General features: G+C 39.2%; 1 protein-coding gene across 1 annotated transcript in view; it reads right to left on the bottom strand.

Moving 5' to 3' along the window:
- ST8SIA4 (ST8 alpha-N-acetyl-neuraminide alpha-2,8-sialyltransferase 4) overlaps nt 2,307–21,474 on the bottom strand; it is a 60,116-nt gene continuing 40,948 nt past the window's right edge. The window contains exon 5 of the mRNA XM_021380469.1: nt 2,307–6,867. Within this exon, the coding sequence (XP_021236144.1) occupies nt 6,585–6,867 (283 nt within the window). The 3' untranslated portion in view covers nt 2,307–6,584. The remainder of the gene's footprint in view (nt 6,868–21,474) is intronic.

Below are 21,474 nucleotides of genomic sequence, written 5' to 3'. Positions count from 1 at the left end.
CAGGCCTAACCCAGGCTCTGTCTCCTTTCTGGGGCCACAGACAAGAGTGACAACAGCAAGCCAGAAGGGCTCATTGGAGACTACTGAGACACTGGAGCACTTGCCCTGTAAGAAAAGCCTATGTGGCCAGGACTGGTCCAGCACACAGCAGAAAAGAGGTAGTTGAAATGGAGTAGTGAAGTTCAGACTGGAGACAAAAAAGGATCATGGTGAAGCACATTATACATGGAATCTGTAAGTCTGGATGTTTTGATGAGCTGAGTGAGCACAACCCAGTCACAGCTGTCACAAGTCTTTTTACACACAGTCAAGTCCAGGAAGAGAAAGCACTACCAGTATAAAATGTAGCAATGACATCTTCATTTGCAACAACATCTAGAAATTGCAATATGAGAAATCCAGCTTCTTCTTCATTTAGTTCATCAGTTTCCAAGAAGATATTGTTTTGAGAGGTCAGGTGGCAGATTGACTATTTGATTGTTCTGTTTTGCTTTCAAAAGAAATTCCTGCAATGAAATGTTTGGTGGAGTGCTTTGATGTGGAAGAGGATAAGTGGTAAAATTTACAAAAGCAATTCAGGTTGAATTTTGGCATAATTGGGTCCGTGGCTGGGGTTAGCTTCATCTTTCCCACACAAACTAGAAGGAAAGTGGAAAACAAAACATAAAAAGAGAAAAATAGTACCCAGAGGAATATAAAATGTGAGACCTCCCTAAAAGGGAGATATTATTCAGTGCTTGACAGCAGCTTTTGTTGCCAAAGCTAGCAGCTGCCTGCTGTCCCTCACCATGTGAGGATACTCATATGCTGAAGAGGATCCTGTCCAAATGGCAAAGAAGAAATGCCAGAGTTAGGGGGGGGGGGGGATGCCCATGGAGCCCACATACTGCCCTCAGGTCGGGAGGACTGTTTGGGGAGCAGTCTCTTTGACTCCTACCCCAGCTGGAGACTAACAGGTCTCCCTGCAGGTGGAACAGTCTCCCTGGATGACTCTAGGAGATCACAGCCCTTTAGCTCATGGCCTACTTCTCTTGGAGTGTCCAGCCAGTTTTAGCAGCCCTAGACTTGAGGGCCTTTGGCTTGTCAGCACTGCCATGCGCTGCCCACTGACTATGTCTCTTCTACACCCCTATGTCTCCCACTTGCACACTGCATGTGTGCCCACAATTGGCACAACAGCACCTCTCGTGGCTTCTGTTCTGCATGGCAGCCTCCTCCACCTGCTTGGGCTCATGCTGCTGCTGCCTGGCTGCTACACAGCTGGCCCCAGCCCAGATGCTGCCTGCAGCAGCCCCGCACACATGACCCCATACCTGAGGGGCACAGTCCATCCCCTCCCACCCTGGGGCTGGCAGAGCCAGCAGGCCCTGCTGCAGCCCACACGGAACATCCCTAGGACAACACCAGCACCACCAGCACCCCCAGCACAGCACAGCACAGCACGGCCCCTCTGCCCACACTCTGGGCCTCTCACCTGCCTGTGCACCCCCAGCTGCTTGATGCTCCCAGTCTGAAACTGGGCCCTGGCACCCGGTCCATTCACCCCTTCCCAAGGAGCTAGCACGCAGTCCCTGACGCTCCAACACATGTGAGACAGAGACTGAGATCACACAGAGAGATCGCTGAGAGAGAATTTAATAGAGAGACAGAACAGGCTGTGGCGATCAGGTGCAGACTTCAGTCAGACAAATGCACTGACTGGGAACTATTCACCGCAACCAGCCCCTTTCCTACCTACCTCTTCTATCTGTTCCCCATTTGGCTGACCCCTGTCCCCTTCCCTTGCAGGTCACCTTATCAGCTGACAGTCCCACTGACTCTCTCTGACATCCTGGACCCTCAAGTCTGCATCCTTATCAGCTGCAAAGTCCCACTTTGTGTGCAGTTTCTTGCCAGTCCATCCATTAATGTGAGTGACCAAGCTGGTTTCTTGTTCTTATCTCTGTTACATTTGTCAACCAGGTTTGTGCCTCTGTATATTTTATTGCTTCTCCCTTTTCCTTAGCATCCCACTTGACAAGGTCCTCAATCAGATAATCGTACTGGAAGAAATATTCTCACACTCCACATTACCAAGCGACGTGACTGACCAGCTACTGCCTCCGTTACCATCTGTTGATGAGGTTTCTGTCTGTCTGTGTTCTTGTTTATGGCTTCCTCCTTTTCTTAATATCCCCTTTTGTGCTGAGAAAGTCCTTGATCAGACACCCCTGAAGGAGCAGACACTCTCCCACATATCTTCACAATTTGCACATAATTGAAAAATATTATCAACACTGTGTTACAAAGGAATATGGAGTAGAATATAGCAGAAAAATGAAAACAAATTATTTATTTTACAGTTGTACAAATAAGAAAACAATCCCCAATAGCTGTACTTGGAATAATATTAAAGTGTCAAACATGACAATTCTGACAGAATACATATCAATACTTTAAACCACAGAAATTGTGTTACATATGCTCAGTAGCAGTAGTACTGTGCAGGAATGATGCTCTCTGTAAACACTCTTCCTTTATTTTATCTACATTTAGAACAATTGTGCTTTTCCCTACACAAAGTAACAGTGCTCTTAAAAATAAATAACGTGCAATTTCAGATTAATATCCTGAAATATGCTAATCTAGATCCCCATCTAAATCCTGGACACATCTCTCCCAGGAAAGTCACTGCAAGGAGTGCTCAGCACTTTTCTAGATCAAACACTAATAAAATGTTCTGAACCCACACCTATTCTTCTTCAAATTGTAATCAATGAAAAAAAAAAGAAAGCAAAAAAAAAAAAAAAAGAAGTGCTGACCTCAAGCACATACTGGTGTTCAACACAATCATACTATTGTTCAACAAAATAATGATACAGCTTTTATTAGACATCAGATTGTGTAAACCAGCCAAAGTCTGAAAGGTTCAGTGGAGAGTGGCTCAGAGCTGGGGGATAAAAAATTGTCCCAAAGCTGAAAACTTACCAATCAAAGGTATTTATCTATTGTCTTTATGAAATATAGGAGAAAGACTCTCTGCCACAGAAACATTAATATACAGGATGTTAAACAATTTATAATAACTTTATATGAATGAAATTGCATTATTTAATGTAGAGCTGCAATGAGATTTGGAAAAATATACACTGCTGTCCTGATGTAGCTCCTGGTTCTTATTTTAAACATATATTTAGGAAGTATGGCTGGCAATTACCATGGCCTATGGGACAATAAATTTGATGAACACTCAGTCAATGGGTATTCCACAGATGATCCTCAATGGGGCAGATCTCATCACAATATTAGGGTTCTTTCTTTTTATCCTATCTACTTCATAATAGTTGTGGATAGTGTTGGATGATAAAAGTAATAATTTTAATAAAGTCTGTTATCCGATAGGCAACATAGGAGGTATGAATATTTATAAAAAAGAGAATTTTGCACATAATTGAGAAGTCAGCTATGGAGGTTTGAGCTGCTCACTGCTGCACTGAAAAGGACCACTAGGTCAAATTTATTTCACTGTAAAGTCCCTATACAGCTGCTAAGCCTTTGCAGTACCTCCACTTCTCCACCAGGTCAACTGTAGGCAAAATGTCATACAGGGGACCTAGATTCTTTTTTCATGACCTGGAATGCCTGGAGATACATGTACAAAGACCCCACAGCAATACAGAGCCAGGTCTAAAGGAAAGGTGAGAAAGGATGTTTGCAATGAGTCCACTGCTATGGCTGCCTAGTAGTAACAGGGCTAACAACCAAGGTGAGACAAAAGATCGGTTAGTGAGGAGTAAAATACTTTCTGTGTGGAGACTTGCGTGGGCAAGTGGATGGCTCTTTGAGAAGGACTGCAGATAAGGGTAGAGTGCCATGAGACCATGCCTCATGTTACCATAAGCATGCAATATGAGGTCTGGAAGGTCTGAAGGTTTAGGTCTAGTTTTGAGATGGTATGGCAAAACTAATGTTGCCTTGGAAGCAAGCGCTGCTGACGTACATGTGTCAAGCCACCTTGGAGAAACCTTGCCTTCAATCACCCCGATCTATCAGACCTTAATAATGAGGTGGAAATTTGGACTCTATGTCTTTTTTAGTAAAATTGATTTCACTTACAGAGAATAAAATGTGAATCTTGTAAAACAAGCTTAGGCCAAAACTTTCTTCAGCTGTTGGCTTCCGAAGGTAAGCTTCCTCATCTATCTTCCTGTTTATAAACCAGTTACTCTCCAGAGATCCCTTCAAAACTCAACCATTCTGTCTGATTCTGTGTAATTAAAACAATTCTGTCAGTTTGTATTTTAGTTGACTTGAATTCTCTTTTTGTTGATAGCCTGACACTACTTTGAAGAAAAAACATTCCCAGAGGAACAGATAAAGCTTACTAGGTATTCTTCTGAGCTTCTGTGAGACTAGCATCTGTGAATTCATCAAGGGAAAGTCAATCAATGTATATGAAATGCATTTTAAAAATTTGACACTAGCAGTTAGGAAACAATAGGAATAAGCCCACCTTCTATCAAGGAAATATCTTGTCCTAAACTACAAGTTTGCATGGTGTATATAGAACTCACTGTAGCTGATCAACAACAAATGAAACATTCCACCCTGCACTGCTGTTTAGTTCCTAGCAATGCCTTTGTTTCAGTGGTGTGCAGTTAGTACTGCATCCCACATCTTTGTATACAGCTGAAGTAAATTGTCCTGTGTAGAAAAGACAGGTGAATAAGTAAAGATGCTACTGTGTCCTAGATAAAGTATAACAATTTTCTGTTTCCCATCAACTTTTGGCAAAACTGTCTGCAAGGCAGTGATTTAACCTACCAAACTTGCATAATCACAGACCTCTAGCCATGCGTGATGAAATACATGTGAACATACAAGGAAAAATAGTTACCACGTGGTGCTTTTAACGAGTAATATTTGTTAGTGCCGTGTACATATTAATTGCTCAAACTACAACAGATCCACTAAACATCACTGGAGATGAAAATCTAATCTAGAGCTGAAAACATAAGAAGAAAATACTCCTGGTGTCTGCATGCCACTTCCTCAGTCTAGCCCTACATGAAAAGGGTGGAATTACAGTGTTTTCACTTCACTTGCTCCTGAAGAGCTAAAACATATCATATGCACACATGTACTGTATATTATTATATGTTGTACTGACCCTCCCTTGCCTTCCTGTAAATTATTTGTTTTTCTGAAAGAGAGGGAAAGAATTCACAATGTCATAGATAAACAAAGTTGATGCTCAGAAAAATGAGTGTAAAATAATGCAGCTGTTTTTTCAGAGAATTACACATCAGAACATCAAACTGATAGAAAAGAGGTATACTACACAGAGTTATCATCCAACACCATTAGAAACATGAGATTTAAAAGATCTCTTTGACCTACAGCTCATTTATTTTCCATTTAATTGGCCATGACTTCATCTTTAACCACGTTACGCTATGTCACCTGAGTTTCTTTAGACTTTGTGTTTTCCAATCAATTAGGAATAAAAACCACATATATATTTGAATGTATGAAATAATTTATTTACTCCTGGAGATTTTTCTGAAGAATGAAATTATATAGGCAAAGTAAGTAAAGAGTCTTCACTTTTGAGATGCTTAGTTCAAAAAATTAAACATGTTCCCTTCAGCAGCAAAGAAACATCATACTAAATCTACTCTATTTCTTCAAGGAAAAGGTGTATACACGATAAGAGTAATCTTTGGTACCAAAAATAAGGGCACCTTTTTGTAAATGTCTTCAAATCGGAACACAACAGAAACACTCTTAAAAAATGGCTCAAAATGACTTATCTCTGAGTGCTTCCATGTATCGACAGCTGTAGCTAGAAAAACAATTGGGAGGTTAAGAGTCGTGTGACAGTAGTTACAACACAATAACAACTGACAAAGTATTTTATGTTTCCCTCCACACTTCTACTCTTACATTTTTTTGTGTTTATTTTTTCTGGTTTTTTTTTCCTAAGACAATTCCATAAAATATTTACTTTTAATCACTCATTACATCCTCAAAATCCTTTAAGGATTCAAATACTCAAAAGCAACAAAACCCAACCAACAGCCGTAAGAAAAACAGCAACAAAAGCTCAGGTTATAATACAAGATCAGAAACAGTCCCCTGACTGAATGTATTTACTTGTTTTATTTTATGGATTTCACCTTCTCCACTCAATTCCATAATGATTTTTTTTTCTGCCAAAGCCTAGTTTATTTGCAGAAGAAAATATTCTGTCCACAGGTGATGTCTTCTGTGGGCTCTCTGACCACAGTGGTAAACCAGCAGTAAGCAGGCTATATTTTTCTTCTTTAATCCATGATGAATGTATCATTGGATACTGTAAACACTACTGAGTATACATTCAAACTTTGTTCTTAGTGAAAGTGGCACTTACTTGAACCCTTGGATAGCTTAGTTTTATAGCACTTTGCAGGTATAATAGCTGGTTATGTACTTCTGAGAAAATTCATTTTTCCAATGGCTGAAAGGTTATTGAAACATATCCTCACTGGGATGCCACTGCCATTCCACAGCAACCTTATGTTGAAAAACATGTTCTGTACTTGTTACTGTACTTCACATGTGCTTTATTGTGGTACACATTTCCCTGTTGTTAATTTAAGTGCTCCTCTGTTATGTAATACATATAATGTTTTAAACTCCAATGGCATCCTGTGAGGGCTGGCATTAGAAAAGTACCGATACTTCAGATCATCGTAATAATGATATTTGACTGGTTTGCCATGTAAATCCTTTGGGAATGGCCAAAATCCATACAGGTGAATTTCATCACAAAATCTGGTGGCAAGGGTGTACATGAGGAGACCAGTGCTGGGTCGTTTGATGTGGACCTTGTTCGTCAGCCAATAGCTGCAAAGCAAAAAAAAAAAAGTACATTAACAACCTCTCATACAAGTTCTAGTGAATAAATCAAGTAAATCATGAGAAAGTGCTCACAGATAAAGCCAAACTGGTGGTGCAGTTGAAATACTGAAGGGAAGGGATGCCATCCAGAGCAGGTTTGAGAAGTGTGCCCAGATAAACCTCATGAAGTTCAACAAAGCCAAATGCAAGGTCCTGAACATGGGTTAGGGCAATTCAAGCACAAATATGGTCTGGCCAGAAAATGGACTGACAGCAGTTCTGGGGGGAAGGACTTGGGGGAGCAGTGCTCTGCACTGCACTGCATCACACTGTGAAAAACTGAACTTAAACTGACAATGTGAGCTTGCAGCACAGAAAGCAAACTGTATTCTTGGCTGCTAAAAAAGAAGTGCAGCTAACAGGTTGAGAGATCAACACAAGAAAGACATGGATTGTAAGAGTGGCTCCAGAGGAGGGCCACAGAAGCGATCATATGACTGGAGCACATTCCCTGTGAAGAAATGTTGAGGCAGCTGGGCTTGTTCAGTCTAGACAAGAGAAGGCTTTGGGGAGACCTCATTACAGCCTTTTAGTACTTTACTTACAGGCATCCATTAAGAAATATATGGAGAGATTTTTTTTCTAGGGCCTATAGTGATATAACAAGGGGTAATGGTTTTAAACTAAAAGTGAGGAGACTGAGGTTAGATGTTAGGAGGAAATTCTTTACTCAAGAGGGTGGTGAGGCACTGGCACAAGCTGCTCAGAGAAGCTGTGGATGCGCCAACCCTGGAAGCATTCAAGGCCAGGTTGGATGGGGCCTTGGGCAGCCTGCCCTAGTGGAAGATGTCTCCGTCCATGGCAGGGGGATTGGAACTGGATGATCTTTAAGGTCCTTTCCAATTCAAACCATTCTATGGTTCTATGATTCTATGCTTATTTCTATCTATTCATTTTTTGAACATTCATTTTACACATCAAACAAACAAGTTTCTTTCTTCTCTCTAAACTGAGATAGTAATCAGTGACACTGTATTTGGTATGCCTTTATACCACCAGGAAAAAAAAATGACAGTGCTGGAGAAAAGGTAGTTAAATTAAGTTTTCAGTTCAGGCTTCAACTCTGATAAGAACTCACAATGTTGACAACTGCTAGAAAACTCCCATGAACATTCTCACTTCTGTAATCAGGCAACACAGCTCTTGTTATAAGCTTTCACCTCATGCAGTATCCAATTCACCTCATCAAGTCAGCCCTACACTGAATATTTGATTAGCCTTGCAATTACTTCATAGATTATTTGACTAAATATAGGGAAATATAAACAATAGTAAATATAACATTATATAACTAAATACAAATTAAGCTTTAATTAGTTTGCTTTTAAGCACTTCTCCTATGAAGAAAGGTTGAGGGAACTGGGCTTGTTTAGCTTGGAGAAGAGAAAGCTCCGGGGAGACCTCACTGTGGCCTTCCAATACTTGAAGGGAGCATATGAACAGGAGGGGGAACAATTTTTTACGAGAGTGGATAGCAATAGGACAAGGGGGAATGGTTTTAAACTAAGACAGGGGAGACTTAGGTTAGATATTAGGAAGAAGTTTTTCGCACAGAGGGTGGTGACCTATTGGAACAGGTTGCCCAAGGAGCTTGTGGATGCCCCATCGCTGGAGGTATTCAAGGCCAGGATGGATGTGGCTCTGGGCAGCCTGGTCTAGTGGTTGGCAACCCCGCACACAGCAGGGAGGTTGAAACTTGATCTCTGAGGTCCTTTTCAACCCAGGCTATTCTATGATTCTATGATACTTAAAGCTTCTTGTTTTCGAATAGCAGTCTCTGGAGAAACTCAAAATCTTACAGTTATAATTGTAAAATGATTTGGTTTTGTCCTCAGTAGCACATAAGCCTACCTAAAGCTATGGGACTGCTACTCTTCTGAGCCACTAACAACGTTTGATTGTCAGTTTAGAAGCTGCAGGTAGTTTCCAAAGACACATATGGTGGGTAGATATGGAAGGAATATAGAAACTAGTCAGGATTCTGGTATGTAACTCACATTGGTACCTTCAAAATTGCTACCAAAATTGTTTTACATCCTTAATCTTTAAAAATCAAGCTTCAATAAAATAATGCCATTCTATTATTACTGCTAAAGTAATTTTCCCAGACCTGATAGAGTTACAGAAAAAGAAGGGCATTTAGAAATTTAAACCTGGTCATTCTGCTGGTCCAGATAAACATCAGACACAAACATAGCTGTGCTGGTCAAACTGTGGGAAAAAAAAGCTGTAAACAGGGAAAACAATCAAGTCCTTAGACAGCATTGCCACACAAATCTAAACCATTGCACTGTATCACTACATTCTTAGAAGGATTAAAGGGAGATTAGCCTCACCAGAACAGGGTTAGCCTTGTGTTAAACAGTTACAGTAACGTTGAGGCTTAGACCTGATTATATTAAAGGCATTTAGAAATACAGCAGGATGACTCTTTGAAACATCTATTCATCCAAATGAGAGAAGATAGCAAAAACATGTTTTCAATCCAACAGTGAACTGTCTCAAATGCATCAGATGCCATGTAACATTAATAATAATCTTCACATTGCACCTGGCCTCTTCAGTTTCCCTTTTCCAAAAACACAAGGCCTAAAGGCAAACGTCTTTGAATCAAAGATACGTGTGAATGAGATTATTTTCCACTGTACTCAGTTACTTTTTTGAAAGCTGAAGGAATCTATGAGTAGAAAGCAATTCTAAGCTGAATGATTGTCTGTCCAAAGACAAAAAAAGCAAATGAGTCAGAATTTTGTTTGGCTGTAGAAAAAAGCAGCATGGTAAAAAGTGTATTCAAAAAGCAAATACAATGGGGAATAGTTACGTGTACAAACAACTAATGTACTGAATGTACTGCACACCATTTTTCATAAACTTGAGCTTTGAAACTAAAGTTCCTGAGATATAATGCTTAAGCATTCACCTCCTACTTTGAGAAACTGATACAGCATTTTTAAAACAAGGCAAGCCAAAGGAGAGACTCTTATGGCTTTTGGTTGACATGAGCCAGCAGTGTGTGCAGGTGGCCAAGAAGGCCAATAGTAGCCTGATTTGTATCAGAAATAGAGTGGCCAGGAGAACTGGAGAAGTGACTGTCTCTCTGTACTCAGCTCTGGTAAGGCCACACCTTCAATACGGTGCTCAGTTTTGGGCTTCTTATTAAAAGATGCAAATGGAGTTGCTGGAATGTATTCAGGAAATTGCAGCGAAGCTGGTGAATGGACTAGAAAAGAAAACTTATGAGGAGTGGCTGAGGGATACAATGTTGTTCAGTAATTCTGTACCTGCTCTAAAAACATGTATTCATCTATCTACATGAGTGTCTCGAGCCAAACAGCAATCAGACTTGATGTATCTAGTACAATAGTGTACAACTGTTGTCATGCAAGCTGAATTTCAACCTTACAGGATGATCACTGCAGAGAAGAAAGTTAACAGTAAACGGGTGTATCTCAATATCTGAGAGGGCCACAATAACTTCTTACTGAGAGCTTCTGCACAGGAATAAGTATTGAAGACATAATGAAGAGCACCTCACAATTTTAGTATTTAAAAGCATATCTTCTTTTTTGCTTGCCATGGAAAAAGTAAATTTATCTGTTTGGTTTCTCTTCAAAATGAAAAAGATATCCAAGCTCTGCAGTCCAAATGTGGTACTGACTGCATTTACTATCAAGAAAGTAACACAATTGTCTGACATTATGGAATAGACAAAACATTGCTGAAGTGAATGCAAATAGCATGGGCTAAAGTAGAGGACTAAATAGAATCCAGCAATTCATGTACTTCTTCAGGGGTGCATGCAGAGTTCAGAACTGGTCATGAACTGCCTGTGAGTCAACAAGGCAAACTACTGATACTACTGATACTACTGATACTGAAACTACCTTAACTGTAATATGAGATACCTTTGTACTCTAAGATATTTGCGGGTCAGTTCTTGTTATTTCAGGAACTGCAAGACTTTCAACTATATGCAGAAAAGTAGAAGTAGGAAAACTTTTCTCTACCTAGAAGTTCCTATCCCATACTTGCTGTACTCCTATCAGAATCAACAAAATTATCTTAGAAAATAAGTGCTTAAGAATTTGTTACTTTTGCAGTCAACAAATTCTAAGAGTTCCTAAAATTTGGTCTTTCTAAATCTACTTTTGAGCATATTTCTGTTTCTTTATAACATTTCATGATGCCTTTACATCCTTACAAATATTCATCTTTTCTTAACCTCAGCTAAGCTGAACAGTTTAACTCAACCTTGCATCAAAAAAATTGAAATCAAGTGAAACAAAATGAAAAACAGAATGTGAGCAGAATATAATACAAAACATTCCTTCTTTGATTATGCAGTAAACTTTCCATCAAAATTATTATCCCCAATCACAGGCACAACTTTCCAATTGCTATAGTCAATCCTTTGCCACTGGGAACAGATTATGTACCATGTAGTAGAAGTTACAAATCAGGTGTACTCTACATTGGTCTCATGCCTTGTGTCAGCACTATATTATTGTAATTTCTTATGATCTGGAAAAATGAATGGAACTTTGAAGGAAATGAGCATGAGCTCCAAAACTCCTTCTACGGCAGAAAACTGTAAGAAAAACAAATAAAGATGTAAAAGTTGGCCCTAATGAATGTGAGATACATTAGTATTATATGTCTAATAATCACTGGTAAAAGACACGCTTGTCTTACATGTTTAGGAAATGTCAGTATTTTGGCCTTTAAAAATACTAAACATGCTTTTGACAGATGAAAATATCACCTATAGTTTAATCTGCAGTCAAAACCACCAGACTTCCATCTACATCTAGCAAAATACCTCTGCATTTATAAAAATGGAATGTACTATGAAAAGCATGATTTCAGAGGAAATGTTAATTGAATAGCATATTGCTTCCTGGTTATGACTCCTTGCAGCTACTGACAAAAATTAAATTCAAATAAACAATCAAAAAAAATATAGGCATCTGTTTAAAAGACAGCAGACAAATAATCTTTTCACAATGACAAATACATGAAACAACTGATGTCAATCTTCATTACATTAAATGGAGAATTCAGATGATGATTATTTTCTCTGCTGTGGAATGGATAAATTCTGACTAGATTAGAGCATGATATGTGCTTTCCCAAGGCTACACTGAGTTAACAAAGAAAATCTGAACTGATGGGCTACATTAAATTACCTCATAATTTAGCATATTTAACGTCTTTGCTTGCTGTATCTATGTACCAAACTCCATAGTGTTGCTCAGTATGTTAGATCAGAATCTGGCTGCATGTATTTCAGTGTATTTTTAACTGTTTTCTCTGGACAGGATTGAATAGGAGGAAACTTAAAAGTTTATAACTTCAAATAGCTTTTAAAGATCACATATCAAGCTCTGTTCATTGAGTGGCAGGTCTTTCTGTACACTTGCCTGGCAGTGAAATTCTTTTCCTTCTACAGCCACTAAATTGAAAGAATACTTTTAACTGAGCTTTAAATTTCGTATGGTATTAGAAAACATAAAATTAAGAGTTAAGATAGGGAAAAAGACAGTCTGACAAGATGTATTACAGTAAGAAGCTAGAGTCTGCACATTGTCCCAATTACACTCTTTCAAAAAAAATTCTCAAAAAGAAAAAACAAAAAGCAATATGGGTAACAGAAGAAAAAAGTAATTTCTGAATAAAGACAAAGAAATCAGAGTAGCTTGAAAAAGAGAATGCTCTTGGCAGTGAACTCCGAACTTATGTAGTGTGTAAAGGGGATGAACAGGGTTTTAATGACTTAAACAAAAGCACTACCACATAAAAGCTAAGTACCGAATGGAGATAGTCAATAGTATGCATAGAACAAACTGATAAAAGTAGTTTTTCACAGGATATACCACTGAACTTTGAAATTCATTGTTCAAGGATGTTTTGGATGACAACATCTAACCTAGCAAAAAGAGTAAAACTCATCGAAGTTGACAAACACAGTGTTGCAGATTAAGTTCCTTCTCAGGAATCTGCTGAGCTGTTTGCCACAAGAGCACAGTTTGGCACCTTCTTTGTGGTTAACATTTCCATCCAGTTGGACAGATCTACTTCAGCAGACAGAAGACTGGGTCTTAGACCCGGCATCTGGCTGGATGGCATGTTGGATGGTATGTTGCGAATAGCAACTAATATTGAAGAAAGAGGTATCCTGTCACAGAAGCATTGCATAGCTTACCATAAAATTATGCTTCTAACTGTAGTCATTTTAAGTATTTATTCCCAAATAAGAAAAGTTGGATCACTTGTCTGACTTTAACTTTTCTAAGGTCAAAGCTGTAACTTCCACTGTCTTTAGTGAAGCAGGATCTAGATTCAATTTATTTAGCTTATTACTTAGAAGATGTTAGTTAAAATAACAAAGTCTGAAAGAATAAAGCCTCTGCTAGTTCTTGGCTCCTTCTTTCTGTACTTTCATGTCTTCAGTGGAATTAATCACACTAGTGATATAAACAACCCTTCATCTTGCCATCTCAACTGTATTAATTACATCCATTAATGTATTAATTAAAAATGTACATTTGTCCATTTCTTATTCAGACATGCCTTACGCAGAAGACTGCATAAAGAAAGTGTGAAAGGACTCAAGTACAAACACTGCCGAGGGTTTGCATGAGACGGCTTTACATCTTTCAATGTAGAGTATTTTGAAACAGTATGCACAACTACCTCAGCAAAAGAAATCATCACTTAATGCAGAGCTGAAACACTCCTCAAATTGTCATTCACCTTTTACTAAGCTTAGTTAACTACATCAATATTAAGGACCGGTGTTTTGTTGTTTTTCTTCTTGTTGTTGTTGTTTTTCCCATTATCCTGTCATCTTACACTGCTAAGTAAATTCAAATTCTTGCTTATGAAGAAGATTTAAAAGACCACTCAAGGGCCTGGACTCTGCATGGCAATTTTTCTGTGAAAGAGAATGAAAAAAACTAATGACATCAGTAGTGAATATGATCATGGCACACACATTACATTGCCCCAGCTATCAGTAGGCATGGCCAGCAGGCTGCCATTAAGTGTTACCATCTTTCCACATAAATTTAACCACTGTGTACATAGTTTTTTCTGGCTGTGGCAAAATAATTAAGAACACATTGAAGCTTACTATTTCTTGTCTCAAAAAAAAAAAAAAAAAAAAAAAATGCCATCAAATTGCACTGGAATGAGGTTAAAAGAAAACTGCTAAAAGGAAGGCTTCCTAAAAAAAAAAAAAAAAAAAAAGGCCTAACTTCCCTAGTATAAGAAACTATTCTGCTTTGAACTATTTATTGTAGAACGACCTGCTCCCAAAGCAATCTTATCAACTTATGGCAAATCACCTCAATAGGAAAAGGATCAGCTAAGGATAAAGATGTATCAAGTTATTGCATAATACTGCATTTCTGTTGCCAGTGAATTAAGAATCATTTGCCAGTTAAAACCATGTAAGCATATGAACTCTTTGCTCATACATAAAAAGATTTTGGTATCACAGCTGGAATCCTCCACAGCCATAAGCCACATAAACCAAACATTATTTGGAAGTACAGGACAGTAATTTTTATAAATGAAAAGGAGAGCCTTCTCAGGCACTTCACAGAATACTTGTAAGACTGAGAATGTGTCAACCTTTGATCCATTTCTGCAATATTGCCAAGCCATCAGAATGCTCTCATTTGAAAACAAATGTCCTCTTTCACTTTTCATATCCAAAAAGTAAATATTGACCTTGGTTTAGAAGAAAACTGAAGGATGAATAAGCCTCTTTAGATATCTGATAAGAAAATTCAGCCGAAGAAAAGACCCCTCTTTTGGTCATTGATGAATCAGTGAAAACAGCTTTTTATGTTAAACCATAAGATTATGCTATAAAGTACTCATACATTATATTTCAGTATATTAAGATCAGATGCTGCAGAGACTTTGACCCTTTGTTCATAAACAAGGACTTTCAAAATTGCCCACATTTTTGATCTTAATGTGGAAGCACTTCAGCGGGACAGAGAGACAACTATTTGCCAAAGATGCCCTCTAACAAATACATGACACAGCACAACTGCAGAAAATATGGGTCTCATTTTGTCACATCTAGAGGAAAAAAGTTTAAGTCATCATGTCCTCTGCGCTCTGCACCCAAAACTGTACTACAAAAAGAGAATGAAGAACAGCATCTTCCATCTGCTTTGGTAACTTCTGAAAGAAAATAAAAGCATGTGTCTAGGGGGCCTGATTTTTAACAGGCAAGGGCCACCGCAAAGCACACCTGCAAGGCCAGGATCTTATAAGGCTGGAAGATAACAGAGAAGGCTGCCGTACCTTTGCAAAGCTTAACATTGAGGCACTTGACACCCTGCTCATAGCTGTCACGGTTTAGGTATTCCAGAATATGAACAAAAGTTAAACTTTATACCAGAAATTCCAAATTAAAAAAAAAAAAATCCAAGCTGTTCTTCTAAACACTTGTGCCTCTATACAAAACTGCTTATACAAAATATATTTCAACTCTAGACAGATAATTTCTTCACTTAGCCATGAAACTTTGGTAAATGCTCTTATTTTCACACTATTATGGGTACACTGTTTCTGTGAAATTGTTGATCTTTAAGACCTAAGGAAGAAACAACGGGAATAGAAGTGTGCACTATTATACTTTTATTATAAATAATTTCAAAGAAATGTCAAGGTTTCTATCAGGAAAATCCTCCTTTTTGAAGAAGTTGGGTGTTACTTGTATTTTCCATCTGCAAATAGCAAACTCTGGAAGAAAGGAGAAATAGGAGATAGGAAGCTTACGGAATAAAGAAAGAAAAGTGAATGTGCAATTTAAGCAACAAACAATACATATTTATTACTATTCTGCACTTAATCCACAGAAATAGTTGGAGCACTTATCTATGTATATTCTTAAAAAGCAACTGCAATTATCTTTAAAAAGGCTATATACAAGAATGAAGAGCATGATTTAGCAGCTGCTTCACAACGGATTTCACTGATGAAATAGTTGGCATCACTGTAGAAAGTAGTAATGTACTATCCTGGTCTAGCAGGTTCATAAAGAACCAGACTGTAGTGTAAAGTCTTACCCTAAATTTCAATTGCTGGGCTAAGTGAAAATGACAGGAGTGCAGAGATACTAGCCCATGCTTGTGTAAATTCTCTTTCAAAATCGTAAGTTATTCATAGCACTAACAAGAGACATCTCCAAGAGCTTCTGTGAAAAGAGAACTGATGCAGTTTCCAAAACACTAAACATGTCACAGTTGGAAAGTGATGTCTTTTTTCAAAAGACAGCTACAGTGTGACTGAAGCTGAAAACTGATGTTTCGCTTTCATTCCATGAGCAATATATTAATGATCAAACAGGCAAGATAACTTTAATGGCTATTCACACAGATACTATCATTCACACTGTTTAGACACCAGATGAGTACAAGTACTCTGAGAACATAAAACAAATTTCCAAGTCTATTTTGGATATACATCGATTGCCCTTATGGAAAATATAGATGCATGTCTCTTAAGAGACAGTAACAGTGAAGGCCCACCTTCATAAAAGTAACTTTCACAAGGATGTGTCAGGTGACTGACACACACACGAGCGTGTTTAAAGATAAGGGCTGCAAAGCAGATTACATATGAGGAAAAGGATCTACTTCAAATTTGAGTTTCATTTACACACTACTGGCCTGTCAGTTGTTTTGAACTGACTTGAAAATGTTATAGCAGTTAACATGTTAGAAGAGATTTCTTGATAAAATAGTTTAAACTCTTATATGAGTTATGCATATGACACACAGACAACATCACTGAACTCAGATACTAACAGAGGTATAAATACTTCCTTGGCTGATCAATCCGGTGGCATTCTGTGATGGAGTGACAGTACTGGTAGAAACAGGATGGTCAACTGATGTTGTCAACCTGGACCTTTGCAAGGCCTTTGACATGGTCCCATACCACATCCTTATCACTAGTTAGAGAAATATGGATTTGAAAATTGGGCTATTTAGAGGATAAAGGGCTGGCTGGATCATCACAGCCATAGTGTTATGGTCGACTAATCTATATCCAGGTGGAGGCCATTCATGAGCGGTGCACCCCAGGGGTTCGTCTTGGACCAGTGCTCTTCAATATCTCAGTACCTAAGATAAAGGCAGTGGGACTGAGAGTACCCTCAGCAAGTTTGCTGACAACACCATGCTTTGTGGTACAGCTGAAACAAAAGAAGGAGGAAATGCCATTCAGAGGGGCCGGGACAGGCTTGAAAAGTGGGCCCAAATGAACATGAAGAGGTTCAACAAAGACAAGTGCAACATCCTGCACTTGTTGTTGGGGCAATCCTAGGTCTGAGTACAGACTGGGAGAAGAATTCATCAAGAGCAGCCCTGCAGAGAACTTAGGGGGTTCTGGTGGACAAAAAGCTGGACATGAGCCATCAGAGTGCACGTGCAGTCCAGAAGGCCAACTGTGCCAACTGTATCCTGGGCTGCATCAAAAGAGGGGTGGCCTGCAGGGAGAGAGAGGGAATTGTCCCCCTTCTGCTGTGCCCTTGTAAGGCCTTATCTGGAATACTGCATTCAGGACTGGGGACCTCAGCACAAAGAAGATGTGGAACTGTTTAAGTGGGTCCAGAGGACGGTCACAAAGATGACCAGAGGTCTGGAACATCTCTGCCACAAAGAAAGATTGAGGGAATTGGGCTTTTTCAGCTTGAAGAAGGCTCCAGAGAGATCTCATTGCAGCCTTCCAGTACTCAAACGGAGTTTATAAGCAGGAAAGAGATTGACTTTTTACACGGGCAGATAGGAATAGAGAGAACAGCTTGAAAATAAAAGAGGGGAGATTTAGGTTACATGTTAGGAAGAAATTCTTTACTCACAGGGTGGTGCGGCACTGGCACAGGCTTCCCAGAGAAGCTGTGGATGCCTCATCCCTGGAGGTGTTCAAGATCAGGTTGGATTGGGCCTTGGACAGCCTGAGCTGGTGGCTGGCAACCCTGCTGTCTGAGATTACTAAGGAATGTCTCAAATCAACATGAGGCAATCAACATCACTTTATGGACAGTTTCACATTTCTGTGGAGTTGTGAGCCTTTGAATGGGAGGGCCCAAGAGTGTTTACTGGCTGAAGATTTGGCCTGGGAACAAATGAAACGAGCTTGATACAGGTGACTGGGAGATTAAACCACTGTATCCTGTGAAGGAAAGATACAAGCTGGAGTCTCCCTCCTTCCTCTTATGTGCTAACTTAAATTTGCAAAGCCTGGAACATGGGAACAAAGGAGTTCCTGCTGAGATCCTGAAGACAGAAGCCATCACTCTAAAAGAGCAGGCTTGACCATTTATGACTTGCTTGTTTCTAGTCCATCAACTGACCAACACAACCTTGGATGACCCATCACTACTGGAGATCAGCACCTGACATCAAGACACTGCTGAATCTAGGAGTGGTGAATTGCTTTGCTTTGCTGTATTTGTATACCTGTCTCTCTTTCCTCATTTTTTTTAATCTTTTCTCTTTATCTTCTTTTATTCTTTTACTCTTTGTAGTAGCTATTGCCTAATATTGTCTTACCTATAATGCTCATTAATAGTAATTAGCAAATTAGCCAATTTTACCTCCAAGTATAGTATTAGTTGTTCTTAAGAAAGCTCTCAATGAAATGATGTACACTATTTCTCTGAGTTTTGGATGATTACATTGCGGTAGCGATCCCTTGCTGACTAGAGGAAATGCGACTCAGGAGATAGAAAAAGATTCATCTCCCTCAAAACCTACCGTGTGGGACAAGACACCTGTCCACAGCAGGGGGTTGGAACTGGATGATCTTTAAGGAACCATTATATGATTCTATTATTAAGTTACCTGGATTTCTGCTCCCCTGCAGTCAGAAATTCACAAGCAATTTGCTCTTTGGGGTGGGAGATTTGGTGCTGACTGTGGGATGTCCACATCAAACAGAGATTTTTTCCTACTTGGCAACACACACTGAGAGCCCTTCTGCAATCAAGGCATACTTGGAGTGCGACAGGAATGGCCCAGATTATTTTCATCTGACACACACTTTGAGAACCTCCCACGAAGAACAGTAAAGGAACAGGACATTTACTTTAAAAATGCCCTTCTGATTCAAACTAAAAACACTCATGACAGTTAACTATTGACTTAAATGGTAGCGGTAAAAGTCTCCAAGACACTTTCTAATGATTCTAACAAGCATGTTTTAGCTGTTGCTTGAGATCTCTCACTAAAACTAGCCTAGCGTACTCAACAAAGCAACATTTTTTTTCCCCTCTATAATGAAAGAGATATCATTTTTATTCTCCTCTGAGACTGAAAATCTGTCAAGAATTAAGATCATAAGAAAAGGTGCCAGATCTAAACTGGGTTTGTTACTCATTAGGAAAGAATGCAAAAATGTTAGCACAACAGCTGTATCCTATTTGCCTGTGTCATGCTTTGGTTGTCACTATAAAGGACAAAGTAAGCAACAGGAAAAAAAAAGAAGAAAAAGGAGTAACTGTGTGCATGTGTGCTTGTATGTGAGAGTGAAATAGTAGTTTTGAAGCAAAACATTCTCTAGGAATGTTCTTATTTTCCAAACAACTGAGACCAAAATCTAAGCAATGCAAGAAGGGCATTTTAAATGTTAAAAACATGATCCCAACCGAAGAATGAAACTGTGTATAACTTAGTGATATTATCAGCAAATGGGGCTTGAGGTACTTCTAGCTAAATCCTACTACAAGGATCATTTTATCAGTGTGCTCTTCAAATTCACTTCATAATAACTATCTTCTCACAGCCCTACTGTGTTGGCTGGCATGCATACATATCCTGTAATATTAAGTTTTGTTAAGACTTCCTTAAATAAGTTATTTTGTGAATCTGAAAATCTGTGTTAGAAATCCTCAGGTTCTAAGCCTTGGTCTGTTTGGCATTCCCTTGATAGCTTTTAGGAGACAAGATTAGTTTTGTTTACTATTTGCAGAAGAGTTTTTTTCCTCCTAATCATTGATCTTCCAGATCATTTATTCACTTTCATCTATGATTAGCCACATCACATTTTCAGGGAAGATGCATCTTCCCTTAATTTTCATACTCTTTCACTGTGCAACTCTCATTCAAAACAACTTTTAAAATATGTTTAAGCAAACGTTCTGCTGATGGGACTGCACAGTTCCTTTTAACCTCTTCCTTCTCAAAGCGTATAAGCTTCTGGGAAGTCACCTCAATCACTTCTGTTTTCATCATGACTTTCAAGACACAGAAAGCACTCACTGACTCAGGCAATGCCACCAGAGCTTCTAACTGTACTGCAATTTCCCTTACAAGATATTTATCTATGTACCTGCCCACCATCAGTCAGCATTCCCTACTCCTCCAAGCACTGAGCGTGCCCACATATGTATCTTCCTCCTGTTCTCACCTTGAAACACCTTGGAAAAACTGACCTGCTGCTTGAGTAAATAGAAAGGGAGAGCAGAAACCTATGTAGCTACCAATAATAGCAAAAAATATCCATATTTTTTAAAGTCATTTAAACTTCTAGGAATTCATTACACCTAAAAGAGCACTGAGCTTTTGGAAATGAATGTATTTAGTTTTCTGTTGCACACCAGCTTAAACACTTATCTTTGCTTCAGTCATGAAAGACATCAGCTGATGCTCCTAACACAGTTTACTGAGCTTATGTAGCAAGATTTCGGTAGCAGAGGGGTTGCAGGGCTGGTGACCTCTGCTCATAGAGCCCAGCAGTGCTTCGGGTGTATTCTGCGAGAGTGGATGGAAGAGAAGGAAACCGCTGCCCGACAGCAGCTGGAACAGAGGGATGAGACGTGGGAGAGCAGCGGCCCTGTGGGCATCCGGCTCCGCAGAGGAGTGTGGGAGGTTCTCTGGGCGCGGGGCAGCTGCTCCCTGTGGCCCCCGAGAGGAGCGAGCCGTTCCCCTGCAGCCCGTGGGCACCGCCCCGTGGAGACGTGGTCCGTGGATACCCTTGGGAGCGGCCCCGGGCGGGAGCTGCAGCCCATGGGGAGCGGCAAGGCAGGGCAGGGGGAGTTTGGTCATTAAGAGTTCTGTATTTTATTTTTTTTTTTAATACAGAATTCTTAATATTTTAAGTATCCGAGTATTCTACAATTTCAAATTGGTTGGTATTTCTTTCCTCTGAAAATTGCAATACCATGTTACTAGGATACAATTTACACTAATAATTTTGCCTTTCACCAAAAGAGCAACTATTCATATCAGTAGGAAAAAGAAGACCTAGTTTCCAGTAATAATGTTTTTTCTAACAGAAGAAAAAAGCAGCTTAACACAAAAATAATTAAAAATAATACGATTTAAAATATATATATATATATATCTTAGATAAGGTGAGAAGAGAAGAGAAGAGAAGAGAAGAGAAGAGAAGAGAAGAGAAGAGAAGAGAAGAGAAGAGAAGAGAAGAGAAGAGAAGAGAAGAGAAGAGAAGAGAAAAGAGAGAAGAGAAGAGAAAAGAGAGAAGAGAAGAGAAAAGAGAGAAGAGAAGAGAAAAGAGAGAAGAGAA

Source organism: Numida meleagris, chromosome Z (assembly GCF_002078875.1).
Source record: "Numida meleagris isolate 19003 breed g44 Domestic line chromosome Z, NumMel1.0, whole genome shotgun sequence".
Taxonomy (NCBI): domain Eukaryota; kingdom Metazoa; phylum Chordata; class Aves; order Galliformes; family Numididae; genus Numida; species Numida meleagris.
The sequence above is the reverse complement of the archived record's forward strand: the minus strand, read 5'-3'. Positions and strand labels throughout refer to the sequence as shown.